The sequence below is a fragment of the Sinocyclocheilus grahami genome, unplaced genomic scaffold (genome assembly GCF_001515645.1).
Source record: "Sinocyclocheilus grahami isolate Dianchi unplaced genomic scaffold, SAMN03320097.WGS_v1.1 scaffold914.1, whole genome shotgun sequence".
Taxonomy (NCBI): domain Eukaryota; kingdom Metazoa; phylum Chordata; class Actinopteri; order Cypriniformes; family Cyprinidae; genus Sinocyclocheilus; species Sinocyclocheilus grahami.
Window position 1 is genome coordinate 365918 of NW_015506093.1, and position 12750 is coordinate 378667.

A 12750-nucleotide genomic window follows, 5' to 3' on the forward strand; every position below is an offset into this window, starting at 1 on the left:
AGTGGTGTGTGTGTGTGTGTGTGTGTGTGTGTGAGAGAGAGAGTGAGAGTGATGTGTGTGTGTTTTACCCGCAGGTGCTGCAGTTTCCTCATCAGCTCTTCCATGGTGCTGAAGATCTCATCCACATTTTTGATCACATGTCGCTGTACGCTCGGCTGTGATTGGCCGAGTCTTTCCCTGTGACTCAGGGTCTCAGTCAGTGATTGGTCTGTTGGAGAGAGGCAGGGTGTCTCCTGTTCCTCTTCCTCGCTGATGAAGGACATGTCTGGAGTCTGCTGGATGTTGTGAGATGCGTCAGAGTCTTTGAGCTCGTCTGTGCTGCTCTCGTCTGTGAGAGCGCTCGACTGATCTTTGGGCATGACCAGATAAAACATGTTTCCTGGAAGCAGCACAGCAACACAGCCTTGTTATTGGTAACAGAAACTAAAAATACAAACGTATAAAGAAATACAACTGAAATAATGTGGGGGGGAAAAAAAAGATAAATATCAGCTGAAAACAAAGTAAATGAAAATTAGAAATGTTGCCTGGCCAATTAACAAAATTATTTTATTTTCAAGTACTAAAATTGCTAAAACTGCAAATAAATAAATAAATAGGAATTTTCAACTAAGCCAAAAATAATAAAAACGACAAAAACATTTTTGTTATTTGAAATAAAGCTGAAAATTTAAAATAAAATAAACAATAAAATAAGATATAAATATTAGATGGGAACTTAAATACATTAAAATTAGAAATATTACAATAATTTGAAGTACTAAACTCTTCCTCGCTGATGAAGGACATGTCTGGAGTCTGCTGGATGTTGTGAGATGCGTCGGAGTCTTTGAGCTCGTCTGTGCTGCTCTCGTCTGTGAGAGCGCTCGACTGATCTTTGGGCATGACCAGATAAAACATGTTTCCTGGAAGCAGCACAGCAACACAGCCTTGTTATTGGTAACAGAAACTAAAAATACAAACGTATAAAGAAATACAACTGAAATAATGTGGGGGGGAAAAAAAAGATAAATATCAGCTGAAAACAAAGTAAATGAAAATTAGAAATGTTGCCTGGCCAATTAACAAAATTATTTTATTTTCAAGTACTAAAATTGCTAAAACTGCAAATAAATAAATAAATAGGAATTTTCAACTAAGCCAAAAATAATAAAAACGACAAAAACATTTTTGTTATTTGAAATGAAGCTGAAAATTTAAAATAAAATAAAATAAACAATAAAATAAGATATAAATATTAGATGGGAACTTAAATACATTAAAATGAGAAATATTACAATAATTTGAAGTACTAAAACTAAAACTGAATATTATGAAAATTAATAAAAGTAAAAATAGAATTATTAAACTAAGCAAAAATTGAAAATAGACAAAAATAAACAAAATTACTAGTTAAAATGAAAATATAAAACAAATGAATACCGATAAAGAAAAAGGAAAACTGCAGCAATGTCAATTACTTAGCAAACTAAAAAAAATTGAAAAATTGTGAACAGACAATAATTGTGTCATATGTAGAATTCTAAACCTACTACAGTAGTAAGTGTATTTTATGATAGCAGTAATGGGGTAATCAAAATATAATACAATTAATCTGTGCTCTTGTGTTTATTTACTTTCATTTTTAGTTTAGTGAACTGAACTTCTGCCTTAAAAAGCATTCTTTTATTTTAGAGAGAGATAGTGTGTGAGTGTGTTGTGGAGAAGTAGCAGAAAGAAAGAGAGAAGAGAGAAGTGTGTTAAATCACATAAGCTTCATCACAGTGAGCTCTGAGCACATGCAGAGAGAGAGAGAGAGAGAGAGAGAGAGAAGAGAGAGAGAGAGAGAGAGAAGAGAGAAGAAACAAACGCTTCAATTCTCTGAAAACAGAGAGGGAAATCAAGAACATTTTCGTTAATCAAAATAAAGCTGAAATAAATATTTAAAGGGTTAGTTCACCCAAAAATGAAAATTACCCCATGATTTACTCACCCTCAAGCCATCCTAGGTGTATATGACTTTCTTCTTTCAGACGAATACAGAGTTATATAAAAAATTGTCCTGGCTCTTCCAAGCTTTATAATGGCAGTGAATGGGTGTTATTTTTCGATAACATTAATTTTATTTTTCAATAAATTATTTGTGTCAAATAAAGTGCATCCATCCATCATAAAAAGTGTCCCACATGGCTCCGGGGGGTGAATAAAGGCTTCCTGAAGCAAATTCAATGATTATGGTTTATAAAGTTTTAAATATGGATATTTATCTTACAAAAACGCATGGATTCGCGGCCTTTATTCACCCCCCGGAGCCGTGTGAGGCACTTATACTATGGATGGATGCGCTTTATTTGACGTCTTTTGGACTATTGAAAAATAACACCCATCCACTCCCATTATAAAGCTTGGAAGAGCCAGGGCGTTTTTTTTATATAACTCCTATTTGATTCGTCTGAAAGAAGCAAGTGATATACACCTAGGATGGCTTGAGGGCGAGTAAATAATGGGGTCATTTTCATTTTTGGGTGAACTATCCCTTTAAATATAAACACTGGATGATAAATGTGATTTTAATCACTGTATGATATTTTGCTCGAGAACTATGATCATCATGTAATATGGTGGCGAGCGTTTACCTTTCCTCACCACCTGCACGGGCGACTGCAGCGCCTCCACAGGCGGAGCTTCTACAGACTCCTCCCCCCATTGGCTGGGCCTCTCACCGGGGGCGGGATCAGATAACTCCGTCCCTGCTCCGTCTGTCAAAGGACTCCTTTCATTGGCCGTCTCATTTGTGGGCGTGTCATCTGAATCCTGACTCCAGGCGTCCTCAAGGTCTCTGAAGATCAGCTGCCGGAGAGTTTCCACTGAGAAAACAAGACAAACATTTTAAGTAGCAAGTAAACAAGATATTGAAGAGCAGAACTGTGCTGCATGTTTTGTTTTATAAGCTATATGTGCGAAGTAGCTGGTACTGACTTTTGGACGGACAGAAAATCTCTTCGACAACTGTAGTCAAATTCCTTGACACGTCTGTGTGTGGTGGCTTTTGATGCCTTGACCCCAGCCTCAGTCCATTCCTTGTGAAGTTCACTCAAATTCTTGAATCGATTTTGCTTGACAATCCTCATAAGGCTGCGGTTCTCTCGGTTGGTTGTGTATCTTTTTCTTCCACACTTTTTCCTTCCACTCAACTTTCATTTAACATGCTTGGATACAGCACTCTGTGAACAGCCAGCTTCTTTGGCAATGAATGTTTGTGGCTTACCCTCCTTGTGAAGGGTGTCAATGATTGTCTTCTGGACAACTGTCAGATCAGCAGTCTTCCCCATGATTGTGTAGCCTGAAGGCTCAGGAAACCTTTGCAGGTGTTTTGAGTTGATTAGCTGATTGGCATGTCACCATATTCTAATTTGTTGAGATAGTGAATTGGTGGGTTTTTGTTAAATGTGAGCCAAAATCATCACAATTAAAAGAACCGAAGACTTAAACTACTTCAGTCTGTGTGCAACTTTTCCACGACATTCTAATTTATTGAGATGCACCTGTATAAGAAAATGGATCAAAGTATCAATTATTATTTTAACTTAAACAATTATTATATTCATTAAAAAAAAAAAATAGATTTTCGCTTTAGTCTGAAAAAAAAACAGCAGACGGGCTTATTGAAAATGCAAATGCATTCTCTACCAGCAGGTGGCACAGCAGAAATAGTGAATACAGCGGTTTACCTGACTTTGAAATGTACAGCGCTCATGTTTATGTGTGACCCTGGAGCACAAAAGCAGTGTTAAGTCGCTGGGGTATATTTGTAGAAATAGCAAACAATACATTGTATGGGTCAAAATCATAGATTTTTCTTTTATGCCAAAAAATCATTAGGATATTAAGTAAAGATCATGATCCATGAAGATATTTTGTAATTTTCCTACCATAAATCTATCAAAACGTAATGTTTGATTAGTAATATGCATTGCTAAGAACTTCATTTGAACAACTTTAAAGATGATTTTCTCAATATTTTGATTTCAGATTTCAGATTTTCAAATAGTTGTATCTCAGCCAAATATTGTCCTATCCTAACAAACCATACATCAATGGAAAGCGCATTTATTCAGCTTATGTATAAATCAAAATTTTGAAAAATTTACACTTATGACTGGTTTTGTGGTCCAGGGTCACAGTTAATGAAGTCACACATTAAGCCGTATAAATTCTCGTCTTCCCGTCCCCAAATTTAAGACCTCCTGAAATCATAATTAAGCCTTTCTTATACCATTTAAGAGTTTTTATGGCCTTAAATGTGACAACTAAATGTACGACTTTTCAAGGACCTGCGGAAACCCTGCATAAAACAAAAAGCAACAAACTAGCAAGCGAACACAATGGCTCACCGTCCTGAAGAGCAGCTTCGGCGACAGCAGCTTTGGTTCGGAGGAACCCGACTCTATCCTGATGACGGCGTGCGTCCGATCCGTCTGTCGGTGTGAGAGCACTTTCATCATCACTGGCAGAGTCCCGCTCCAGACACACGGACGACTCCGATGCATCTGACAGACACGGGGGAAATTATGTCACGCTCTTCTTATGCATCTTACTTCTGCAATGTGACATTTCTGAGTCGAACAGTACAGGAAACGTCTGAGCAAATTAATGCATTTTGATGAAATATTACAGAAACCTTCAGATTAATGTGCACTGCTGAAATGCGCACAATAAGAATGGGAACAATTACAAGAAAACCACAATGTCTAAAATCTTCAGACAAGTCTTTCAAGTGAATAATAACATGTCTGTGTAAAATAACTGTTCATTTCAGCAGCTGTTTTTATTAAATGTGTATAAATGCATTATGTGCTACTGTTCGAAAGTGTTTATAAAAGCTGCAAAAATACAGTAAAAATTGTGAAATATTTTTACAATTTAAAATCACTGGTTGTTTTTGTGAATCTCTGTTAAACTGTAATTTATTCCTGTGATCAAAGCTGAATTTTCAGCATCATTACTTCAGTGTCACATGATTTTCAGAAATCATTCTAATATGCTGCTGCTCAAGAAACATTTCTGATTATTATCAATGTTGAAAACACATGGATTGATGAAACGGTGATACATTTTATTTCCAACATTCTTTAATGAACAGAAAGTTCAAAAGAGCAGCATTTATTTGAAACGTGCAATGTTCTAAATGTCACTTTTGATCCATTTAATGCATCCTTGATGGAAAAAAGTCAAATCATATCGACAGCAAACATTTGAACGGCAGTATATATGCTGGCATTATATTTGTAATTCCCCCCTCATATGTCGACCACTTCACACACGGCTCTTACCTAATGGATTGGCAGATGAACGCGCATCTGAGGACCTGAAACAGAGCAGACGCAAGTTGATCAGAAACTAGTCATGATATGGCTGTAGTTTTCAGTGTTTGTGTGCTGATGGTGTGACGTACGGCACTGGCGATCCTTGTTTGCTCGATCCCGCTCCTCGAGTCGCTGCGGCGATAGTCTTTTCCAGCAGATCTTTCCAACTGTGAGGAAACATGAAGGAATAAATAAAGCTCCCTGATCATTCACACAAGCAGCCAATGAGGACCGAGCGGAGACTCACGTGTTCTTCTCCGACGACGTCCCGGCCACCAGCTCATAGATCTGACTCTCTGACGTGCTGATCACGTACAGCGCTTTATTGTCTGCAAGACGGAAACGAGTTTGTTACATATTTTAAAGCAACTCTGAATCTTCTCCATCCTTTTTTTTTTTTTTTTAAAGTACGCTCAGTGAACGTTTCCACTCTCACCTGTCGCAACCAAGCGGACGAGGGCGGAGTCGAGGCGAAGGATGGGGCAGAAGGGGATCTTGAGGTCTGGAGCAGCGCCCAGCGAGCGAGACGGACAGCGCAGGACGAGCCGCTCGTCAGCAGCCCTCTGAAGAAGCACCAGCAGATCCGAGAGCAGCAGCGCCTGCACCTCTGAGACATTCACACACGCTTTATTTCATGTCGACACGCTTCGAGCTCATCTATGTGCTATTACAGTAAATTAAAACCATAAAAAACATTCCTTAACGGAAATAAATAAACGTTAACTGAAATAAAATATTATAAAAAAACAACTTAAACTTATTTTATTTCAGGTATTTCTCAAGGCAACATTTAGTTGAACTTGATGCACTAAAATTAAATCTAACACAGAGATTTTATCAATACAAATTAATTATTATACTAATTATTATATATTCATAAAAAAATAATAGATTTTATTATTAAAAATTTATAAAATGTATACAGACCTACTAAAAAAAAACAACAAAATTACTAAAACATTTCCTACACTAAATGAAAAATATAATTATATATTTAAATAATTAAATACATTTTTTTATTTATTTAAACAATTTAAATAACTTTTAACAAATAATTTAAAATGCTTTAAGATATTTTAATATAATAAAATATAATTTAATATATTTTAAGAATGTAATAATCAGGCATGTGATATGCTAAGGGCAAAATAAGCAAATAATAACTAATCCTAACAAATATCATTTTTATTATTTAAATAATAAAAAGCAAGCAAATCAATTAATATGTATATATATATATATATATATATACACATACACATATATATATATTACTATTGCAACACTGCATGCATGAATAATATGTGACCCTGGAGCACAAAACAATTTTTCATAATTAAGATTTATGCATCTTCTGAAATCTGAATAAATAAGCTTTCCATTGATGTATGGTTTGTTAGGATCGGTCAATATTTGATACAACTATTTGAAAATCTGGAATCTGAGGGTGCAAAAAAATTAAAATATTGAGAAAATCATCTTTAAAGTTGTCCAAATGAAGTTCTTAGCAATGCATATTACTAATCAAAAATGAAGTTTTAATATATTTACAGTAGGAAATGTACAAAATATTTTTACAATGTATTTTTGGCTTTTGCTACAAATATACCCCAGCGACTTAACACTGGTTCTGTGCTGCAGGGTCACATATATTTGTATATATAAACTGTACATCTAAAAGTCAACATAGGAAAGAAACTTCCTTTACAAAAATGTGCTTTACCGCATCTTACTGTAGCAAAAACTCCTATATTAATAATGCATTTTAGCAGACACTACGGTAACTATGGTGATTTTGAGTTAATTGCATTTTGATTCTGTCCATGTGCGTCACACATCTTTACCGATGGCTTTGTCTTTGCTGACTTTCCACGTGAGCGGCCCCTCATGGATCATCCTCTTAGTGGTGAGATCCAGATTCTGAGAGAGAACCGACAGCATGAAGAGCGGTGTTACTGTCAGTGACGAGGGGACGGGGCTCGTGAAGGACCGCGAACGGCTCGTACCTTGAACTGTGCTGCGACGGGATTGGCCAGCCGCTCCAGAGGCGTCAGGTCCAGCCTGCGCTGGTATTGGCCGAGCCGATGCCGGTGCTCCGTCTCCCTGACGACCTCATTAACAGCCTGCAGTATCCCACGGCAACGGGCCTGAGCTCTCTGAAGCAGCTGCAGGTCCGGAGACGCCGCTGCACACAGATATAATATTGAGAAAGATTATCACAATTTAAAATTTTGTCTATTTGAATCAAATGTAATGTATTTCTGTGATGCGCAGCTGTATTTTCAGCATCATTACTCCAGTCATCAGAGTCACATGATCTTCAGAAATCATTCTAATATACTGATTTATTGCTCGAGAAACACTTCTGATTATTAGAAAACAGATGTGCTGCCAATATCTTTGTGGAAACTGCGATGCCTCTTGTTTTGCAGGATTCACAGATGAATAGAAAGTTCAAAAGAACAGCATTTATTTAAAATAGAAATCTTCTGTAACATTCTAAATCTTCTATATATATATATATATACATATATAGCATGCAAAAGTTTGGAGTCAGTACATTGTTTTCGTATATGATTCTATTTTTATTTACTATTAAAATGTTAATTTAAAAAACACACCATTAATATATAGCAGTAACAATATTTTAACCATTAATAATTTAATAAATGCATTTATATTTCATGTTCCAAACTACAGGCATCAAATGATGCTTTCTAAGATCTCTCATTTTAGCCTGATCGTAAGCCAGTGCTGCGTGTTTCATCACACCCTACTGACCCTAATGTGTGTGTGTGTGTGTGTTCACTCACTCTCTGTGTGTTTGATGACATTGTCCAGCAGCAGAGGGTATTTAGTCAAGCGCTGCATCTCAGCCACAAGCAGATCCTTCAGCTGTAACCTGCGGCAGTGAGGACTGGCCTCACACTCCTGACAGACAGCACACAACATCAACACACAGCCGTATCATCCGTGGATGACCTGGGAAAGCACTGGTGCACGCCTTACCTGTATGAGGTGAGCGAAGCGAGGGTCTTTGCGCCGTTTGCTCTTGATGAGCTCCAGCGCTTGACTCTGCTGACTGCACAGATGAGACACCTGCTCCTCGAACTGATCTCCAGCCTCTCCCTCCAGCTACAACACACATACTGCATGACTCGTACGCTTCATGAGCAAAAGCATTGCTTTTAAAGGAGCGGTTCACCCGTGAGAATGAGAGTCCAAACAGCTGATAAAAACATCACAATAATCCACACCACTCCAGTCCATCAGTTAACATCTGGAGAAGAAAAAAGCTGCATGTTTATGAGAAACAAACCCACCATTAAGGTGTTTTTAACATTTAAGGCTAATATAATAGTCCATAATCCATAATAACGCTTCCTCCAGTAAAAAAGTTCATCATCTGTTGTCCTCTCACATCAAAATCCACCCATATATTTGTTTAGAGTGCTTGATCTGTGCAGATTTCTCTCCCGATTCAGGAGAAATGAAACTATATTATGGATTATGAAAGCAGCAGTTTGAAGTTAAAAACGTGTTAATGCTGGATTTGTTTCAGCTTTGGTCTTCTCCAGATGTTAACTGATGGACTGGAGTGCTGTACTTGTGGATTATTGTGATGCTTTTATCAGACTCTCATTCTGACGGCACCCATTCACTGCAGAGCATCCAGTGATGCAATGCTACATTTCTCCAAATCTGATGAAGAAACAAACATCTCGGACGGCCTGAGAGAGAGTAGATTTCCAGCAAATGATCATTTTTTGATGAACTATTCCTTTAACTTAACTAAGACAAAAGAGGAGCGAGACACTCACTCTGGCCAGCATGATGTCTCCGATGCCCTGAACAACCGGCGATTCCCTGCGCTTCTTCATGGCCTCACATAAGCTCGCTGGGATAGAAAAACAACATTAGGCCTTAAGTATTACACGTATGCATTCAGCAGAGAAACTTATAATACTGCATTCAAAGTTCATTTTCTGATTTATAGCGAACTGGTTTGTAACACAAGCTTTCAAGTCAAGTCTTATTTTCATTTCCATCCTGCATGCATATATATATACACACACACACACCTTACTAGACATAATATACAGCATTCAACACAAACATGAACAATGACAATGTAAGTGTGATAACAACAGTGAAAACACCCGTAACTGCACAGTACAACAGTAATGTATAACAAGCACTGACCGTGTAGTTCGTAGACGTGGCGCAGGTTCAGGAAGATGCAGGACAGCTCTTCTGGACTGAGGACGCTCTGCATCTTCTGATAAAACACCTGATCCAGAACCCGCAGCGTCCGCAGGTGAGACGCCTCCGTGGTGAACAGCTCTGCAAACCACCAGCAGAGCATCAGACGCCACACAAACCTCGTCTGAGGCTCACATTAAACTACTGAACTACACATATAATCCAGAGGCTCTTAAAGCTGTATTTACTCAAATATTATGGGTATAAGTAGGGCTGGGTGATTTTTCAGAATTCATCGATTAATTCGAATTTAAAGGCACAATATGTAAGATTATTTATTACAATATCCAAAAACCACTAGAACAGTGTCATATATTTTGCTGACTTGTGTACTTACATTATCCCAAATGTTTCGAAGAATGTTTCAATCCAGAGAAATAAGCAATTTTAACTAGTGACACGGAGCGTGTCCATAGTGTCACTGCGTCGCCTGCTAATGACGTCATAACCCCTCGATTTCCGTTTTGCAGAAAACATGGAAACACCAAAGACACTTTAATATGTTGTGTGTTTTATTAGACCGTTGACGACCGCTCAGTAGCATTATAACAGTACGTTCAAATGTGTCTAGTATGATAAAACAGCGCTGCTTTACCCCACATACGCACGACCGGAAGCAGCGGAAGCGGTCGACTGTGGCATAATAAAAGCTCCGCTGCTTTACCTCACATACGCACGACCGGAAGCAGCGGAAGCGGTCGACTGTGGCATAATAAAAGCTCCGCTGCTTTACCTCACATACGCACGACCGGAAGCAGCGGAAGCGGTCGACTGTGGCATAATAAAAGCTCCGCTGCTTTACCTCACATACGCACGACCGGAAGCAGCGGAAGCGGTCGACTGTGGCATAATAAAAGCTCCGCTGCTTTACCTCACATACGCACGACCGGAAGCAGCGGAAGCGGTCGACTGTGGCATAATAAAAGCTCCGCTGCTTTACCTCACATACGCACGACCGGAAGCAGCGGAAGCGGTCGACTGTGGCATAATAAAAGCTCCGCTGCTTTACCTCACATACGCACGACCGGAAGCAGCGGAAGCGGTCGACTGTGGCATAATAAAAGCTCCGCTGCTTTACCTCACATACGCACGACCGGAAGCAGCGGAAGCGGTCGACTGTGGCATAATAAAAGCTCCGCTGCTTTACCTCACATACGCACGACCGGAAGCAGCGGAAGCGGTCGACTGTGGCATAATAAAAGCTCCGCTGCTTTACCTCACATACGCACGACCGGAAGCAGCGGAAGCGGTCGACTGTGGCATAATAAAAGCTCCGCTGCTTTACCTCACATACGCACGACCGGAAGCAGCGGAAGCGGTCGACTGTGGCATAATAAAAGCTCCGCTGCTTTACCTCACATACGCACGACCGGAAGCAGCGGAAGCGGTCGACTGTGGCATAATAAAAGCTCCGCTGCTTTACCTCACATACGCACGACCGGAAGCAGCGGAAGCGGTCGACTGTGGCATAATAAAAGCTCCGCTGCTTTACCTCACATACGCACGACCGGAAGCAGCGGAAGCGGTCGACTGTGGCATAATAAAAGCTCCGCTGCTTTACCTCACATACGCACGACCGGAAGCAGCGGAAGCGGTCGACTGTGGCATAATAAAAGCTCCGCTGCTTTACCTCACATACGCACGACCGGAAGCAGCGGAAGCGGTCGACTGTGGCATAATAAAAGCTCCGCTGCTTTACCTCACATACGCACGACCGGAAGCAGCGGAAGCGGTCGACTGTGGCATAATAAAAGCTCCGCTGCTTTACCTCACATACGCACGACCGGAAGCAGCGGAAGCGGTCGACTGTGGCATAATAAAAGCTCCGCTGCTTTACCTCACATACGCACGACCGGAAGCAGCGGAAGCGGTCGACTGTGGCATAATAAAAGCTCCGCTGCTTTACCTCACATACGCACGACCGGAAGCAGCGGAAGCGGTCGACTGTGGCATAATAAAAGCTCCGCTGCTTTACCTCACATACGCACGACCGGAAGCAGCGGAAGCGGTCGACTGTGGCATAATAAAAGCTCCGCTGCTTTACCCCACATACGCACGACCGGAAGGAGCGGAAGCAGTCGACTGTGGCATAATAAAAGCTCAGCTGCTTTACCCCATATATGCACAACCATTCGCACAACCGGAAGGAGCGGAAGCAGTCGACTGTGGCATAATAAAAGCTCCGCTGCTTTACCCCACATACGCACGACCGGAAGCAGCGGAAGCGCTCGACTGTGGCATAATAAAAGTTCAGCTGCTTTACCCCATATACGCACGACCGGAAGCAGCCGACTGTGGCATAATAAAAGCTCCACTGCTTTCGAGCTCGTTCAGCGGCGTTTCGTGCTCGTTCAGCGGCCTCGTTTCACTTCGACGGCTTTCAGCCTCACCCTGCTTCATTCTACTACATTAATAAATCATTAGCTCATCCATGAACATGATTTCTGCCCGAGTCCCGTTGGATTGCATCGGCTGTGGGGATGAAGACCACAACTCCCATGATTCCACACTCAGTCACGGCATCATCAAACTACGCCCTTGTCTTGTCGAAAATTACATAGTGCCTTTAATTTTTTGCCACAATTTTAGTTTTTATAAATCGAGCAATCACCATTTTGAATAGAAATATTACAAACGTTAGAATTAGACACTTTGACAATATGCCAGTGTTAACCGTAAAGAGAAAACAATGATGAAACCGAAGGACCGTAAGGTGCCATTCACACAGAATGTGCTTTTGTGTTGAGACCGATGCAGTGGAATAGGAAAAAATGCAGGAAGATGGGAGTTGCACTTCTTTTAACTTGAGCCCAGTGTTTTTAGAAAGCCGTTTCATGCATGAGACGCTTCAAGAAATGCGAGCGCAGCATCAAACGTGTCCATGTTTACAAAAAACTGTGGAAAAGCAGCGCAATCCAATGCAAACCTGTAAAGGTAAAGAACTACTACTGTATGTCTGATATTTCATGCTTGCATCATGGTGACAGACTTAAAGCTGCTGTTCATTGTTTTTACAGAATATTTATAGTTAATAATAGTCTACTGGTGTCTTAAGTCATTTTAAGTTTGAATTACCTTGACTTTACAGATTTTTTGTAAAGCATTTTCCTTGTATTATTTCTGAACATAATATATATATATA

At 40.0% G+C, this 12750-nt stretch overlaps 1 protein-coding gene across 1 annotated transcript in view; it reads right to left on the reverse strand.

Moving 5' to 3' along the window:
* arhgef11 (Rho guanine nucleotide exchange factor (GEF) 11) overlaps positions 1-12750 on the reverse strand; it is a 64554-nt gene that overhangs the window by 3097 nt on the left and 48707 nt on the right. Inside the window, exons 25-38 of the mRNA XM_016249175.1 lie at positions 9549-9689; positions 9167-9243; positions 8355-8480; positions 8159-8276; positions 7352-7530; positions 7190-7265; positions 5782-5952; positions 5593-5674; positions 5435-5512; positions 5313-5347; positions 4374-4529; positions 2616-2846; positions 772-905; positions 69-245 (exon numbers count right to left, since the gene is read on the reverse strand). Of these exons, the coding sequence (XP_016104661.1) occupies positions 69-245; positions 772-905; positions 2616-2846; positions 4374-4529; positions 5313-5347; positions 5435-5512; positions 5593-5674; positions 5782-5952; positions 7190-7265; positions 7352-7530; positions 8159-8276; positions 8355-8480; positions 9167-9243; positions 9549-9689 (1781 nt within the window). The remainder of the gene's footprint in view (positions 1-68; positions 246-771; positions 906-2615; positions 2847-4373; positions 4530-5312; positions 5348-5434; positions 5513-5592; positions 5675-5781; positions 5953-7189; positions 7266-7351; positions 7531-8158; positions 8277-8354; positions 8481-9166; positions 9244-9548; positions 9690-12750) is intronic.